The sequence below is a fragment of the Vulpes lagopus genome, chromosome 12 (genome assembly GCF_018345385.1).
Source record: "Vulpes lagopus strain Blue_001 chromosome 12, ASM1834538v1, whole genome shotgun sequence".
Classification (NCBI taxonomy): domain Eukaryota; kingdom Metazoa; phylum Chordata; class Mammalia; order Carnivora; family Canidae; genus Vulpes; species Vulpes lagopus.
The window spans coordinates 49,886,547-49,904,991 of record NC_054835.1 but is presented as its reverse complement, the minus strand read 5'-3'; the positions used below and the strand labels follow the sequence as shown (position 1 = coordinate 49,904,991).

At 36.9% G+C, this 18,445-nt stretch overlaps 1 protein-coding gene across 4 annotated transcripts in view; it reads left to right on the top strand.

Annotated features, from left to right (window-relative positions):
- The window catches only part of ABCA6 (ATP binding cassette subfamily A member 6), a 61,273-nt gene that overhangs the window by 24,330 nt on the left and 18,498 nt on the right, over positions 1 to 18,445 (top strand). For all 4 annotated transcript variants that reach the window (XR_005983070.1, XM_041724837.1, XM_041724836.1 and 1 more), the window contains 12 exons: positions 129 to 248; positions 510 to 648; positions 1,200 to 1,290; positions 2,153 to 2,292; positions 4,092 to 4,208; positions 5,219 to 5,402; positions 5,790 to 5,956; positions 8,377 to 8,510; positions 10,279 to 10,416; positions 15,378 to 15,485; positions 16,306 to 16,479; positions 16,896 to 17,009. Coding sequence is in view for 3 of the 4 variants with exons in the window: in XM_041724837.1 (XP_041580771.1) it covers positions 129 to 248; positions 510 to 648; positions 1,200 to 1,290; positions 2,153 to 2,292; positions 4,092 to 4,208; positions 5,219 to 5,402; positions 5,790 to 5,956; positions 8,377 to 8,510; positions 10,279 to 10,416; positions 15,378 to 15,485; positions 16,306 to 16,479; positions 16,896 to 17,009 (1,626 nt within the window). In the remaining variant the exon portion in view is untranslated. The remainder of the gene's footprint in view (positions 1 to 128; positions 249 to 509; positions 649 to 1,199; positions 1,291 to 2,152; positions 2,293 to 4,091; positions 4,209 to 5,218; positions 5,403 to 5,789; positions 5,957 to 8,376; positions 8,511 to 10,278; positions 10,417 to 15,377; positions 15,486 to 16,305; positions 16,480 to 16,895; positions 17,010 to 18,445) is intronic.

The window sequence follows — 18,445 nt, the reverse complement described above, 5'->3', positions numbered from 1 at the left end:
CTGTGCTAAATAAAATTTGGGCAGTAGGTCCTATAAAAAAGATCTCGGATCTTCTGCTATAATGGACAGTGAGAATTATATAGTATGGATTGTCTTGGATTTTAAGCTTTGTGTTTTTTCTTGCTTAGGTACAAAGAATTTTATTAGAATTGAATATACAAAACATTCAGGATAATCTTGCTACACATTTAACTGAAGGACAGAAAAGAAAGCTGACCTTTGGGATTGCCATTTTAGGAGATCCTCAAGTAAGTGAGATTCTGCATGTGGTGGAATGCAGATTGAATATTAGTAAAAAGTCAAGCTCTTCTTTTACCACTAAAAGTAGCAGAGATTTCATTGTAACGCATCAGGAGAGAATCTGCTGTCAAACTATTAATATAAGCATACTGGACATAAATGATTGGATAGTTCTTATCATTTGGTTTTTATTCTTATCCATGCAATCATGTGGAAAGAGTTAATGTGAGAGAGATATATTTTATTTTATATATTATCATCCTCTGCAGATTTTGCTATTAGATGAACCAACTGCCGGCTTGGATCCCTTTTCAAGGCATCGAGTATGGAACTTCCTCAAGGAACGCAAAGCAGGCCACGTAATCCTCTTGAGTACCAATCTCATGGATGAGGCTGACATCCTGGCTGGTAATTGTTGGTTTTATCTCAGTTTTGTAATGAAGAATTTGGGGAATGTTTATTTCTGGGGCGAGCACTGAGCTCCCATGACTTTGGTGTGTGTTCCATTCCATAGCAGTCCCAGGAATGGCAAAGTCTAACAACCCTATAGAATTCTTCACTGACTGTAAGTTTGCTAGATTGTGACCACTAATAACAAAATTGTAATTTTGTAAGCTTTCAATTAATTTAAACATTGAAATCATTATATATCTGGTTGAAAAATATTCACTTATTCTTTAGCATCCAGAGTGGAAAATGTGCCAATGTAATGTCTGTTGTTGTTGTTGTTGTTTTTAAAGAATTATTGGAGGGCACAGAAATAGACTGGAATTCATAAGCTCACTTTAAATTCATCAATTTTGATGTGTATTTCAACTTTTTAAATGTACATTAGATACATTTATTTCCCGTAGACCACTTCGCCTTTGGAAGTCTGAGCTTTGTCCCTTCCCCCAAATTTTTGAGAGAGGGAAGAAATGACACCCATCATCCTTTCTCTCTTGCTTCTTTTTAATCAGATAGGAAAGTGATCATGTCCAATGGGAGACTGAAGTGTGCAGGGTCTTCTGTCTTTTTGAAGAGAAAATGGGGTCTTGGATATTACTTAAGGTAAAGACTTTGGGGATAGATTGGAGATATGCATATATATGTTTTCAAAACTGGTATATCAAAAAGGCAGATAATTATGGGAGACAGTTGGCCTTATGCTCCATTTCCACCAAACTATTAACTACTGTTTCCCAAATGTTTTTCCTGCCTCTTTGTATCTTTATTAATGCTAATGACAAGCAGAATTTCAAAGGTATAAGCCCAGTCTCACAGATCCCAGCAGGGCTACTTCATGGACCACTTTCAGGTAGCTGCTCTGTACATCCCAAACTTCTCTCTTCTACCCATCCTCCATTTCCCTCAGCTGATCCATACAATCCTGTAACATATTTTCATTCTTTCATTGGGCACAAAATCAAATGATTTCAGAAGCTAGTATCAAAAGTGAGAGAGAGTTAAGAGCACTGTATCTAACAAGGGTGTCCAGGTAAAAAGAATTTTTAAAAACCCAAACCAAAAATCCTATGGCCAATCAAAACATGCATTTAGACCAAACTTCCTTATTAGTCACTAATTCCTGGTATCTACACAATCTGGTGAAATTATTTTCCCTAAAAAATTTCTTCTGCCTAGTGTCTTGCCTTGCTCGGTTGATCTTCCTACTTGAAGTATGGTTTCAGTTACAACACACATTTGTTTGTATATTTGTAGTTGTTCTGAATTTATACATCTCTATATAGATCACAAGATTTTTTTTAAACTGATGGCATTATTATTATTCTGTTTTTTCTATTTACTCATTTTGTTTGTTCTCTAAAGCCAAGTAAAGTAGTACTCAAAGGCTAGCTATTCAGTAAAAGCTCTCCTTTTGTTATAGCAGTAGAGAAAATACAAATCAATGATCTTTTTTTTTAAATATCAGTTTGTACAGAAATGAAGTATGTGATCCAGAAAAAATAACATCCTTTGTTAATCATCACATCCCTGATGCTAAATTAAAAACAGAAAACAAAGAAAAACTTGTATATATTTTGCCCATGGAAAGGACAAATAAATTTCCAGGTAACTTAAACATGATTACGATAGAATGAAATTTGGGGACAAGTGTTCACCTAGTTATTACAGTTTTCATTATTTAATGGATTTGGATTTTGTCTTAGGTTGGGTTCTCCAAAAAGCAGAACTTGAAATGAAGACTTTAGTGCAACTCATTTGGCAACTGATGCTTAGAAACACCAGTAGGGAATGGGGACACGAGAGTGAGAGGTGAAGGAAGCTAGGGAAGATTGCATTATTGAGCAGATGGTTGCAATACGAAATTGAGATGTAATATCACTGGAATAAATAAATGCATAAGTGAGCAAGGGGCTCAGAGTTTGGTCATGAGAGGGGTGAGAAAGCTAGGGTGTATATTTGCCACTTTCTACCCTTCACTGCTTAAAAGATGCTTTTGGGAGCATTAGTTTTCCAATCCATATGGCTTTACTCAGTATGACCTTAGCATACTTCAGAGCCCAGAAAAAAACGCCTTCAGGCAGGTGTTAATAAGCAGATTTACTGTGCATAGGTGAGTACGGACAAGATGGGGGGGCATCAAGGTGTGTACTATAGGTTCCCTTTTATATTTCAATATAATCGTGTATATATTTACTATTTAGAAATAAACATCCATAGTTTATTTATTATATAAAAGTATTCACCTTGGGTTCCCAGGCTGCTGGAAAGTAGCAGTACCAACCTAGGATTTGTTTGATAAATAATTCTAATAATTGCTAACGCTTTGTACAATGTTTACTATGAGTCAGTTACTGTTCCCAATAGTTTAATATATACCAACCCATTTGGTCCTACAATTGTTCTATGAAATATGTGCTATAGTCTTCTCTGTCTTACAAATGAGGAAATGTATCTCAGGTTTTTCTTTTCATTTAAAAAAACTTCCTTTTTAAACATTCAGTTTATTAAAGGTTTAACTCTCTACTGGCCTGATTTAAAGAGGCTTATATGGATGAGACAATCTTATTAAGCAAATACTCAGGAATTCAGATTTGCCTCACCCCAAATGAGGCAGCTCTCTGTATCATTGTTGGAGCTGTGAAGTGGTATTCTCAAGTCCATAGGCTATACTGTATTATTCTGTCCAATGGGATACAACTAGCCTACCTTCTTGTTGGTTGGGGAAGGAGAATAGTGAGTTATATGTTGATACCACCATGAGAACATGTCACATCAGAGTCCCTGGTGTTGGTGTTTCAGTCCATGGCTGCCCCTTTATGCAGACCCTAGACCACTGCAAGTCCAATAGCATATGTATGTCCTATAGGAAATATGGAAGGTAATAATAAATGTTTATTGGAAGGTGAGAAGATGATGTTCTTTTTTTTCTTAAAGATTTTATGTATTTATCCATGAGAGACACACAGAGAGAGGCAGAGAGAGAGGCAGAGACACAGGCAGAGGGAGAAGCAGGCTCCATGCAGGGAGCCCAACGTGGGACTCGATCCCGGGTCTCCAAGATCATATCCTAGGCAGAAGGCTGGCGCTAAACCCCTGAGCCACCCAGGCTGCCTGATGATGTTTTCCTGATTGTTCATATTTCCTCAAAGAAGTATTCTGGAAGTTCATGAGCTGAGAATATTAAATAGAATACAGATGGTTTGCGGGTAGATGGAAAGTGCTGACGTATTCATTTCAGAGAGGAAGAACATCCTAATAAAATTTTGCTTTTGCTTACTGTGATATTCCAAAGACGTATATTTTCTGAACAATATTCTGAATTATCTTTTAAATGGGTGTTAATTTACTGGGTTTTGGTATCACTGTGGTATGTAAAATGTATCTATTCTGGTCTGTTGCCTTAGAGCTTTTCAGTGATCTTGATAAGTGTTCTGGCCAGGGTGTGATGAGTTATGACATTTCCGTGTCAACTCTGAATGACGTCTTCATGAAACTGGAAGGCAAATCAACCATCGAACAAGGTAAATTCATTGTATAAGTAACAGAAAATCAATTTCCAAATAATCATGGTTTAAATTTAGTATTTTATAATACCTTAGGCATGGTTTACACTAACGGATGTGAATAATTCTAAATTTGACTTTGCTGTTTGGGAAGTATTGTTTTCTACCATCATTACTAGGACTGAACACAGATCCCTCCTTGGAATAGAAGAGACTTCTCTTTGGAAACTATTTCCTTCCTATTTCAGCAGTTTTCTCCTATCCCCAGATGCTCACTGCTTCTTGGGTATTCTAAGGATGTGAAAGGCTCTTAAATCAAGGTCATTTATTATAAAAATAGCTTAGTTTGTTCATGTACAAAATTTCACTGAAGGTCTTAATGCGGAAAAGGCTAGGGTCATCTCCTGTGTATTTTAGTGGATAGTAGTAAGAGTCATTTACAGAGCTTCTATGCCAGAAACTTTGAACAATATGTGGATATAGTACATTACCTTTCTACAATAACCTCTCCAACAAAAGGCATTGGCACCATTTTACATAGGAGAAAACTAGACTAAGAGCCATTAAAGGATTGGTCCCAAATCATGCCACGTATAAGTCATGTATTTGGGAATCAGGTACAGGTGTAGTGGTTTCAGAGCTGGTAATCGTTCGCCTATATTCTGAAATTATTGACAGCCTAATAGCCAACATTTAGGCATCAATGATTGGCTATTCCTAGGGAGAATATTTCTTGAAATCCCTCAGAATATTGCTACACATGAGACCTTCTATGCCTTTTCAAAGGTTAGGCATAATGAAGTCACCCTTTACTGAATTCTTTTTGGGGGTATGAATTTAGTTATATTTTGTCATTGAGTTTATTGAAAGTGGACATTATAAATATAGTTTGTTTCCTCATTGGCTTGCTTTGTAACCATAGTAAAATAATTTTAATGTTACTAAAAAGAGAAAACTGTGATGCCCGAGGATGGCATTAATAATATGTGTGTGTGTGTGTGTGTGTGTGTGTGTGTGTGTGTGTGTAGATTTTGAACAAGCAGAGATGGTAAGAGACACAGAAAGCCTACATGAAATAGAGCCAGCTTGCTCTTCTATTCCTGAAACGCAGAAGGCTGTGAGTGACATGGGCCTCTGGAAAATGCAGATCTGCGCAATAGCACGACTCCGTTTCTTAAAGTTAAAACGTGGAAGGGAAGAGCTTTTGACCCTGTGAGTACCAGAGTACTGTGGTTTTCTTAGTGAGTTTCGAGAGAGGGTGAAACCAGAAGAGAATTTAAAACTAGAACATAATACCCAATATTCCTGCCAGACAATGGGTAAATACAACATTTCATTTTACTGACAGTGGGAATGCCTGTATGGTAACATTTGATGAGCCTTATACACAGGTTTGTTTAGTTTTCATGGTTTGATAGCCTGCTCTTTATATAGCAATGCCTTTTAGTACTATGTGGAGTGCTAAGGCCTGACTTTCAAAATTTTATCATCTATAATTATGGCTGGCATAGAGTTGGTACCCAACAAATATTTGTGAAATGTCTGACAATAAATAAAATTGCTACAGATTCATGTGGTTATTTTTTTCTTTATTGGTAGACTGTTGGTATTTGGAGTTGCCATGTTCCCTTTGATTGCGGAAAAGATAATTAATGTTCTATTAATTCAAAAGATTGACTGGAAATTTAAACCCGAAGTGTACTTCCTCTCTCCTGGACAACCTCCCAAAGACCTTCGTACCAGCCTATTGATCATCAATAACACAGGTGAAGAGAAAAACAACATTTTAATCCAGAAAGAAGTTATTTTTATGTAGAGCAAGAAAAAGCAAATCATAGGAGAAGAAAATTTGTATTTAGACTTCGTTTATAGAGAATAGCTGAGGAGCAGTGCATATTTGGCCTGAGTTTGGAGATGATAGAGATGGTGGGACAAGACAAAAGGAATGTGAGTCACTCTATACCCTGGTTAAAGCAGAACTGCCCATCTACCTGAACACCCTAAACTATTATGTGAGACAGAAATGAACTTCCAAACTGACTGAACCGCCTTATTTGAGATCTCTTTGTTATAGCAGCCTAACCTGTTGCATAAATATTATACACACTGATTGATATGTAAATAGTGCATTTTTGTACCCTATGCCCCTCTGGGTTCCTTAAGACAGTTTGGCACTCATGTTCTTATTATCCTAAATTATGGGTAATTGGTTATATCTAACTGCTTATTTAACTTTGAAAAATCTTTTGTTTCTTCCTAAGATTATATAAATTCAGCATAGGAGGCCTCTCTTGACAAGTACCCCAGCCCATTCCAAAATTCATATACATTTGTGACTCAAGATTATAGATTCTCCTCTTTAAATAAAGGCGGTCTTTTCACTTCGGTTTCTCATTCTTCTTTTCAATTTGGGTTTTAGAAAGTTTTATTCATTCTGGTACCTTAAAATGGAAAGTCCTGCTAATTATATATTTTATTTCTAAGAGCTAGAAATGTTCAGCCTGTTATTGCCAGCCTATTCATTTTTATTTTTCAGCCTATTATTGTCTTATGTATATGTTTTCCTCTCTAGTTACTCTAAGAACAATATACTTGACTTAACTTATTTATTTTTCTTCCTTGTACTCAGCTGTGAGGTATTTTGTGATTTAAGTTTGGGGTTTCTCTGCCAACTTGTTCTTATTTTCTCAAAATATAATGATTCTTGGTATGATGTTCATTTTAAATCAGGGAATTTCTCTTTGCCTGAGGGAATGTGGATAGCTATTAAGGTTTCCTACCTTAGGTGACTGTGGAGATGTAGTGGAACAGGTGGTGGCCCAGGGTGCATGGAAAACTTACATTTTCTGTTTACATTCCTTTCCTACCTCATGGGAATCCGAATCCATCTGGAGCTTGGCCCAATTTTTATGATCCTGAACCCCTTCTGAGTGTCCCCAGTATGAACTCCATTTCAAAGTCTAAATGAGCAAAAAATGAGAGTCCTTTTTTTCCTCTCTCTCTCTTTTTCCCATTCCATTCTGTCCTTTTAGTTGTTTGGAGCTACTTTAGATCTTGTTTTCTCCCAAATAGTATCTTAAAAAGTAATTCTGGGGATTTATATACTGGGGACAACTTCAGCTACTGCCTGCTCCATGTGGACCAAGAGGAGAGGACTGTGGTTACTTTATTTCAGGCATGGTTAACCAGTTAATGAGCATGGCTCTGGCTCCCTTGAATTTTTCCACTCTGAGTTTCCATATCCTGGACATTGGTTTTGTCCTTTGTAGTTGTCTACTCCTGTGTGCTCCAGGCTGTGGGTTTTTCTTAGCTATTATTTCTCTGTCAAACAATCTCATATACTTTCTTCTTTAAAGGCATATCAAAAACTTTGGTCAGATAATGGAACTTTTTTCATTTCTTTCTCTCTAAAGAGAAAAAAACTATATATATATATGTATGTATATATATATATATATATATATATATATATATATATATATATATATATTTGCCTAAATATATTTAGGTAATAGATATGTATATAAAATCCACATTTTTTTTCTTAAATATTTATTTATTTATTTTAGATAGAGCAAGCCAGCACACATGAGCAGGGGGGGGCAGAGGCAGAGGGAGAGGGAGAGAATCTCAAGAAGATTCCATGCTGAGTGCAGAGCCAATGTGGGGCTCAATCTCACAACCCTGAGATAATGACCTGAGTTGAAACCAAGAGTCAGATGCTTAGCTGACTGCGCCACCCAGTCCCTCCTATGTATATGTTAAATACACATACATGAATTTACTTTTTAGTTATTTCAAAGAATAAGAGAGAGAGAGAAGTGTTATTATTGGCCATTTTAGGCTGGCTCATCTAAAGTACTCCTCATATAATCATTGCATTTCTACAAATTATTGAGTTCAAATGTATTTTTTTAACCAAGAATCATAAAATAGAATTATCTTGTTTTAATGGTCGCATGTTAACTTGCCCTAAACAGAATTATAAAGCTAACTCATCACAGCTAGGATTTGATAAATAGAAGATAGTAGTCTGAGCTAGTATTATTATTGTGATGCCCAAAGAGACATGCCTTCACATAATATTCCATAATACTAACTTTAAATTGTGTATGTTGTTTATTTTTAAAAAATTGACATATATATTGTTGCTTTCTATGGCTTTCTGTTATTGATTTCATGCTAGACTCAAATATTGAAGATTTTATACAGTCAGTGAAGCATCAAAATATACTTTTGGAAGTAGATGACTTTGCAAACAGAAATGGCACTGCAGACCTGTCATACAATGGAGCTATCATAGTTTCTGGTAAACAAAAGGTATGTTCGCCCCTTGTTTTTGCTTTCGTGAAAAAAACAACAAAGTGCTACATTTTTAACTGTTTCAAATGACAGTTAACCCAACCCAACTAGTATACAGCAACTTGACTTAAAAACATGTGGGGTCATTACTGAATAACCTGTGAAGTTTAAAAAGCTTTTGTAAAACATTTTCAACCTTTACTTTGGAATTAGATGATTTTTATTGTGGAAAGTAGCTAAGTATAATTGTATTATTCAGATTCAATAAAATATTAGATTTTATAATTACCAACCATGAATTGAAGGAATTTTACTCAATGGCTAACTACTCAAAAGATGTTTTTATATACAGATGACTCTTAAACAACATGGGTGTTAGGGGAGCCAAACCCCTGCATGTTGAAAATCTGCATATAAACTCTTAACTCCCTAAAAACTAACCTAAGCTCCTACTGTTGACTGGAAGCCTTACCAATAACATAAACAGTCAATTAACACATATTTTGTGCATTCTATGTATTATATGACATATTTTCTCAATAAGGTAAGCTAGAAAAAAGACAATGTTATTAAAATCATAAGGAAGAGGGATCCGTGGGTGGCTCAGCGGTTTGGTGCCTGCCTTTGGCCCAGGGTGTGATCCTGGAGTGCCAGGATCAATTCCCACATCTGGCTCCCTGCATGGAGCCTGCTTCTCCCTCTGACTGTGTCTCTGCCTCTCTCTCTCTGTGTCTCTCATGAATGAATAAATAAAATCTTTAAAAAAAATTATAAGGAAGAGAAAATACATTTATAGAATGGTGCTATATCGGAAAAAATTCACATGTAAGTGAATGGTGTAGTTCAAAACCATGTTGTTCAAGGGTCAACTATATTGAGAATATACATAAAGTGCTGTAAAAGCCACATGAAATCTATGAGAGAAAGGTGTTCTCAGCCTACTGTTAACCCGTTTCAATTTGGGTAAAAGAGTACAAGCAGTAAAGATTTTTCCTGGTACAAGACTATTGGAAAAATGTCCTAATTGTAAATAAAACTCTGAGTCTTATAGCCCAATGAAAAGCAGGGAGCCATATCAAATGAAGCTACCTCATTATTTCTTACTAAAAGGAAAATAAAAACAAAAACAAAAGTGTTGTAAGATATGTCAGTTCTACCTGAACTGAGTATATCATTAAAAAGTGCAATCTTACTCTGCTGTACACCTGAAACTAATGTAGCATTGCGTGTCAACTATATTTCAATTAAAAAAAAAAGTAATCTCTTTGTGCCAACTGTGGGAAACTGCATTGGTTGGCCATCACTTTGTTACTTATTTACATGAACTATTAGAATATTTAAACCTTTTTGAGCTTCTTGATAATTGCATGAACATTTTCATACACACGAAGAATATAACCATTGTCTTAAAAAGTATAAAGATGACTCATTGGAAGTGTAACCATGAATATTTTATGCACCCTGTGCTTATCTCCTATCCAGGAAATCCAGGTTCCTTTGCTCACTATAAACTGACAGGGCTACTTTTATATTCAGTTATTTGAGATTTCCTCATCAGCAAAATGAGGACAAAATAATCTAAAATTAATAATACTAAGAAACACCCATATTGCTGACTATACCAATAATTTATTATCCCATTTCACAGACGAGGAAAAGGTCTATTATCTTGAGGATGGTCCCACAGCTAGAATATGGCACTATTGAGATCTTAATATAAAACATTTTTTTATTCTTGAATGTTTTAGGATTAACATCATTTTATTTGTTCTTGTTTTATTCAAAGGATTACAGATTTTCAGTTCTGTGCAACACCTTGAGACTGCATTGCTTTCCTGTTCTCGTGAATATTGTTAGCAATGGGCTACTTCGAATGCTTAATGGTACACAAAATATTCAAATTGAGAGAAGTCCATATCCTTTTGTAAGTATTGGGTTTACTCATTCTGAACAATTAATTTGGCTAGCAACCTATGCTTTCCCTTTTTAGCTTTTAAATATTTACAACTCATTGTTAATCCTAAAAGAACTTTTTTGTTTTGACATTTTAAACATTATATCTAACAAAATATGTTTTTTCCCCTTGGTATTATCAGAGAATGCTCATGGGAATACTTTTCAATATTATGTTATAGTCTAGAGAATTTTCTGGGAAGATAGACTTGATTGCAGAAGTGTATCGGAGAGAGTGTGTGTGAGGGTGTGTGTGTGTGTGTGTGTGTGTGTGTGTGTGTACTGAATTGGGAATCAGGAACACTTGCAAAACAGCTTTAGAATCTTTTAAGTCTGATATAATTTGTTGGTGGACCCTTCACTGACTAAATGAGTAGTAGATTGATTTGAAGGACAATATGCCAGTTCTTGGACTCTATGCTTTCTGTTTATTTATTTTTTATTTTTAAATTATTTATTTTTTGATGCCTTCTGTTTTATTCCTTCACGTACTCAGACTTGTTGTGTATTGCAGGGGTATCTGATGCACGCAGGCTGCATCTTCAGGGTTTTTGTCAACTGGCTGCAGCCTGGGTTTAGACAACAGGAAGCAGTAGTAGGAGGCAGGAGAGTGGGAGGATCCTGCAGCCTGGGCTCCAGGCACATTGCTTCCTTCCTTTGCCCCTCCAGCCCAGAAGTGACAGTGTCTTCTTGCTTCATCCTTGTTGGCTTCTCTGATATTTCCACATATGTGATCCTTGCACGAGGATTTTCTTTCTAAGTACTGAAGGTAGCAATGGCTTTCTGGTTAGACCTTGATACTCAAGAGGGATCTCTTAAAGCTGACTCAAACTGTTTCAAACCAAGAGATGGAAGAGAGATAAATAGGATTAGAAATGGAGCCATCAAAAAGGGAAGCCCATTTTGTGACAAAGGGGTTGAATTCGGTTTTGGCTTCACTGCATTTGTGGTGCTGGGGGTATGTGCAAGAGCGGATGGACCGATTATACATGAACAGCCAGTGATGAACACACGCACCTATGAGTTGAAGCCACCACTGATCCTGAGAGCTGGGGCAGGGTAAGGATAGAGGAGTCTGAAGGAACTCTCCAGAAAGTAGAACCAACTGGCAGTAGGAAGACACAGATGATATCTTCTCTTGGTCCTTCAGTTTTCTCATGTCATTACTTGTTTACTCAGAACCAAAACAGACCAGGCCCTACGGTTCCTCTCTTATGTATCCCCAGTGGCACACACCTTTCTTCTCTCATCCATTCTTATGAAAATGGTAATGGATTCTCATACCTGGTGAAATATTCTAATTTATCATTGTAACCTCTAAAGCCTTCAGTAAAGCTTGAGAACTAAAGAATTATTTTGAGACAGGCTACTACACTGCTGAATGTGATTATATCCAAGAAGCAATCCTGTACCTAAGCATAGACCCAGCCTCAGGCAGACACTGATTTGGGGATGTTCAAAGTTCATCTCCTTGCCCATGGTCTTGGTGGCATCAAATTTTCTTTTTAGCTCTGTTGCTTCAGAACACATTTGACTGGCTGCTGACATCTTCACATAACTATCACCGGGTGAGCAGCGAAAGGCATGCTACTTAGGCCTGAATGATCTATTTCTTCCAGATGGTAATTTCCAAATTATTATTTTTTGTATTGTGGCAAAAATATATAAAATTCACCATCATAACCATTTTAAGTATACAGGTTTTTTTAAAAAGGATTTTATTTATTTATTTATTCATGAGAGACGGGGGGGCGGGGGGAGCAGAGATGCAGGCAGAGGGAGAAGCAGGCTCCATGCAGGGAGCCTGATGCAGGACTTGGTCCCAGGACTCCAGGATCATGCCCAAGGCAGAAGGCAGGTGCTAAACCACTGAGCCACCCAGAGATCCCCTTAAGTATACAGTTGAGTAGTGTTAAGTTTATTCCCATTACTGTGAAACAGATCTCTCAAACTTTTTCATCTTGCAGAACTAAAACTTCATACCCATTAATAAGAATGCCCCATTGTCCCCTTCCCCAGGCCCTGGCAATTATCATTCTACTTTCTGTTTCTATTAATTTAACTATTTTTGATACTTATATAAGGACAGTCATATAGTATTTGTTTTTTGTTTTTTTTTTTTGTGACTGGCTTATTTCCCTTAGAATAGTATCTTTGAAATTTATCCACATAGTAACATGTGACAGGATTTCCTTCCTTTTAAACACTGAATAATATTCCTCCATATGTATATACCATGTTTTGTTTATCTGTTCATCTGTTGGTGGACATCTGGGTTGCTTCCACCTCTCGGCTATTATGAATAGTGCTGCTATGAACCTGCATGGGAGGATATCTCTTTGAAACCCTGCTTTCAGTTCTTTTCAGTATACACGCTGAAGTGGGTCCTGAGTTTATTTGATTTCTCTTTTTTTTTCTAGGAGTTAAAGCCCCATGTTAAATGATCAGAAATAATTTCCCCTCCTACCTTCATATATTGATGTTGCTGGATTAAGGCGTACACTTTTTTATTTTATCTTATTTTTTAAAAATATTTTATTTATTTATTTATGGGAGACACAGAGAGACAGAACCGAAGACATAGGCAGAGGGAAAAGCAGGCTTCATACAGGGAGCCCGATGTGGGACTCGATCCTGGGACTCCAGGATCATGCCCTGGACCAAAGGCAGGTGCTCAACTGCTGAGCCACCCAGGTGTCCCAAGGCTTAGACTTTCTTTAAAAATGATTTTATTTATTTGAGACAGAGAGAGAGCACGAGAAGAGAGGAGGGTCTGAGGGAAAGGAAGAAGCAGGGAGCCTGATGTGAGGCTTGATCCCAGGATCCTGAGATCATGACCTGAGCCAAAGGCAGACACTTAACTGATTGAGCCACCCGGCTGCCCCACGGTATATACTTTTATTTTGATTTTTCAATAGTTCAAAAAACACATTATTTATGAGAACTACTGTTTGTTTCCTTTTTTAATTTTAATTTTTTGTTAGTTTCAGAGGTAGAATTTAGTGATTTATCAGTTGCATATAACACCTAGTGCTCATCAAATGCCCTCCTTAATGCCCATCACCTAATTACCCCATCCCTTCACCGACTCCCCCTACCAGCAGCTGCAGTTTTCTATAGTTAAGAACCTCTTTTGGTTTGCCTCCCTCTCTGTTTTCATCTTATTTTATTTGTTATTTTATTTTTTCTTCCCTTCCCCTATGTTCATCTGTTTTGTTTCTTAAATTCTACATATGAGTGAAATCATATGGTATTTGTCTTTCTCTGATTTATTTCACTTAGCATAATACCCTTAGTTTCATCCACATCTGTGCAAATGGCAAAATTTCATTCTCTTTGATGACCAAATAGTATTCCATTGTATATATACCACATCCTCTTTATCCAGTCATTGTCAATGGACTTCTGGGCTCTTTCCATATTTTGGCTATTGTGGACATTGCTGCTATAAACATTGTGGTACATGTGCCCCTTCGAATCCTTTGGATAAACACCTAGTAGTGCTATTCTTCGGTTGTAGGGGAGCTCTGTTTTGTTTTGTTTTGTTTTGTTTTGGTATATGTTTTTTTTCTGGAGCTCGATTTGCCAACATATAGCATAACACCCAGTGCTCATCCTGTCAAGTGCCCCCCTCAGTGTCCATCACCCAGTCACCCCATCCCCCCGCCCACCTCCATTTCCACTACCCGTTATTCGTTTCCCAGAGTTAGGAGTCTCTCATGTTCTGTCTCCCTCTCTGATATTTCCCACTCATTTTCTCTCCTTTCCCCTTTATTCCCTTTCACTATTATTTATATTCCCCAAATGAATGAGAACATACACTGTTTGTCCTTCTCCGATTGACTTATTTCACTCAGCATAATACCCTCCAGTTCCATCCACGTCGAAGCAAATAGTGGGTATTTGTCGTTTCTAATGGCTGAGGAATATTCCATTGTATACATAGACCACATCTTCTTTATCCATTCATCTTTTGATGGACACCGAGGCTCCTTCCACAGTCTGGCTATTTTGGACATTGCTGCTAGAAACACTGGGGTGCAGGTGTCTCGGTTTTTCACTGCATCTGTAGATTTGAGGTAAATCCCCAACAGTGCAATTGCTGGGTCGTAGGGCAGGTCTATTTTTAACTCTTTGAGGAACCTCCACACAGTTTTCCAGAGTGGCTGCACCAGTTTGCATTCCCACCAGCAGTGTAAGAGGGTTCCCCTTTCTCCACAATCTCGCCAACATCTCTTGTTTGTTGAGTTGTTAATTTTAGCCATTCAGACCCATGTGAGGTGGTATCTCATTATGGTTTTGACTGTATTTCCCTGATGTTGAGTGATGTTGAGCATTTTTTTAATATTTATTTTTCGAGAGAGAGAGAGAGAGAGAGAGAGAGAGAGAGGCAGAGACGTAGGCAGAGGGAGAAGCAGGCTCCATGCAGGGAACCCAATGTGGGACTCGATCCCGGATCCCGGGACTCCAGGATCATGCCCTGGGCCAAAGGCACGTGCCAAACTGCTGAGCCATGCAGGGATCCTGATGCTGAGCATTTTTTCATGTGTGTGTGTTGTAGGAAGAATTAATACCTATTCTTCTGAAACTGTTTCAAAACATAGAAATGGAAGGAAAACTTACAAACTCATTCTATGAGGCCAACATTACCCTGATCTCAAAACCAGATAAAGAACCCACCAAAAAGGAGAATTGCAGACCAATATCCCTGATGAACATGGATGCAAAAATTCTCACCAAGATACTAGCTAATAGGATCCAACAGTACATTAAAAGGATTATTCTCTTTTGGTAATCCCACGACCAAGTGGGATTAATTCCTGGGCAAAAAAGTGACTCAACATCCCCAAATCAATCAATGTGATACACCACATTAGTATTTGTTCCATTTTAAAAATATTCACAGGTTTAAAGTACCTTTTATATTTGCAGGATGATGAGATTTTCTCAACTGGGCTGCCGGAAGGTTTCACATTCTTATTTTGGATTGTGTGCAGCATTTCTCCTTACTTCTCCATGAGCAGTATCAGCGATTACAAAGTAAGAGGAGGGGGGAAAAAGAGAAACTTCAAAGACTCCAGTAATTGTGCTTTAAATGCTATGTGTTCAAAACGTTTTCCTGTGAGAAAAGCCTATAAACATATGTTTAATTTAGATAGTACAGTTAAGCATTATTTCTATCAAGTCAGGAACTTTGCTTCTAATAACAGAAAATACTTTTTACTTCAAAATTACAGGACAAATGCAGTTAATTTTACAGGAACTCAAAGTAATCTAAACTTTTAACCGGTGCTATTATACAACTTTCAACTACATTATTTCCCAGTGAAAAGGAAAAAAAAATCATTGACATTTACATTGAAGACCAGATTTAAAACTTAAATACCCTTTCTACTGTGGCAAATAAACTTTTTGGTTATGTTTGTATTTGATCATGTCTGTTATTCAAGGGCAAAACAGTTAAATCAGATTTAGATAAGTCATCTTTCACTATTCTGAGACAGTAACCCCTATAATATATTTGGATAATGAATAATTTATTGTCCTTTGGGCTGCAGAATAATAGGTTTTGAAGGAGGTTTATGCCTTGATTATTATGAGGTCTGCTTTTCTAGTCATTATGCATGAGTTAAAGTGGTGCTGGAAATCAAACCTATAAAATAAAACAATACTCATTTTCACAATGGCCCCATTATGGAATTGGCTCTTTAGACTTCGGATACTAAATAGTATATTCATAATTGAATTATTAAATGATTTAAAATGATTTGAATATATCTGTCTTAAATTCTCTCTGAATATATTTGCTTTGGATTTGGATTTCAACTGAATCTATTTATTTCCTGTGTTTTCTCATCAGAAGAGAGCTAAGTCCCAGCTATGGATCTCAGGCCTCTATCCTTCTGCCTACTGGTTTGGGCAGGCAGTGGTGGATATTAGCTTCTTTGTTTTTTTTCTCTTTTCAATGCTTTTATTTTTGTATGTAGCAAGCTTAATGGAAATTTATATCACAAGCGGAATTGTGTTTGCTTTGGTAAGTAACACATTATATTGACAATATCTTAAATTTATGATAAATTATAACATTTGATATTTTCAATAAGCAAGACATTTTCATTTTTATTTTGTCATAAACTAAAACAAAAAAGTTCAAAGTGCATGTACAAAAAATTTTTTAAAAGAATTTTATTTATTTGAGAGAGAGAGAAAGAGAGCACAAGTTGGGTGGGGGCAGAAAGAGAGGGAGAAGCAGACTCCCCACTGAGCAGGAGCCTGATGTGGGGCTCTATCCCAAGACCCTGAGATCATGACTTGAGCCAGAATCAGACGCTTAAACGACTGAGCCACTTGGGTACCCCTGCAATAATATATTTAAAAATATTTGTAATTTAATTTTTCCTCTGTTAATATATCAGTGTTTGACCTTGATATAATCTGTATTATTTTCAGGTTATATTCATGCTCGGTTATGCAGCTTCACTTGTCTTCCTAACATATGTGATATCCTTTATTTTTCGCAAGACGAGAAAAAGTAGTGGCCTTTGGTCATTTTGCATCTATATTGTGAGTACATATATGAACATATGAACAAAGAGATAGAGTTCTTTTTTTTAATCTTTCAGTGTAACATTACATATAGTCACTTTTGCCTTGAGAAATGGGAAAAACTAATACTTTAAAATTACACCATAGAAAGGGGAACATTCATAGACAACCCTTTGACTAGGGTTTATGGAGAATCTTACAGAAGACTTGTAGTTCAAGATGCTGCTATTAAGTTTATGGATTCTTAAAAATACATGGCTTCCTGGTAACACTAGAATAAAAACTGGCTTTGTAACATTTGACGGGATAATCCATGTCTACAGTCTTAAAGAAATAATTTCAGATATTGAAGATGTTTTTATACATATGCCAGAGAATTTATTAGTAAATAGGAATGAAAGATTCCTGAAAGCCCAAGATGGCTGAAAACTTGGATGGAAATGCACACCAAGACTCTAGAGACTCACAGTGCCTCATCCGAACACTGCAGGTGCCTTTTAGATGATATTCCCAACTAGTGGTCGAATGTCTATCCTGCAAACACAGTTCTCAACTCTTGGAGTGGGAGTCCTGAAACCATGAGAGAAACCCAGCGGAAGGCCATTTGCTAAGAAAATATATCTGACATCACCTACTGATTTCTATAAAAATTAGATTTTTCTGGTCAGCAGGTAGCTGTTGATTTATCCCTACTCAATGGACAGTATTCTGTCTCGACTCTTATAGATTGTATCTCTGTATTCAGCAGGTAGTGTCTATAACCATCCATCTTACCATCATCAAGACAACCTAGTCCAAGTGCGGAAGTTAAAAAAGAGGATTAGAGATACCTCACTTAGAAGACTGGCTTGAGGCAGTCATGAGGATTTAGTACACCCACATCTTTCCATTCATACTCTGCATGGAAACTTTTTTGTTTGGTCAACAATCTTACTGCCTTTGCCTAGTGTAAACTCAGATGCTGGTAAAGATGTCAGTGAAAGAGAGTCTGGCTTAATGGTTGATTTCTTTGCAGTCAGCACTTTTGTATATGTCCAGCAAAGGTAAATGAAGTATTTGTACCCACACTTCATATTTTCTAGTAGTTTCAACTCTGGATGAAGTCTTTTTGGAGTTGATATTCAAGCAATGTCAGGGTTATTGGCCAATATGGTTGTTGACAGGTCTGTTACTGCCAGCCTGAGTGAGGCTTAACATATCCTAGTGAGTACCCTCATGGGCACTCTAAGCTTACTGTTCGCCAGTGCTAAGTAATCAGCAACCTGGAGTCATGGCTCCTTTTCATTATGTCATTTCCCACTCCTTTGGTTGGCTCTCCTTAAGCAGAAACCATTCCAGACTGGAACAAATTCACGTCTACATGAATGTATTTTTGCTACGTGTCAAGTGAACAATCAGCTCCTGGTTTACCTTATATTCACTGTTCATCCTGGTTTGTATATAGATTTGGCAGT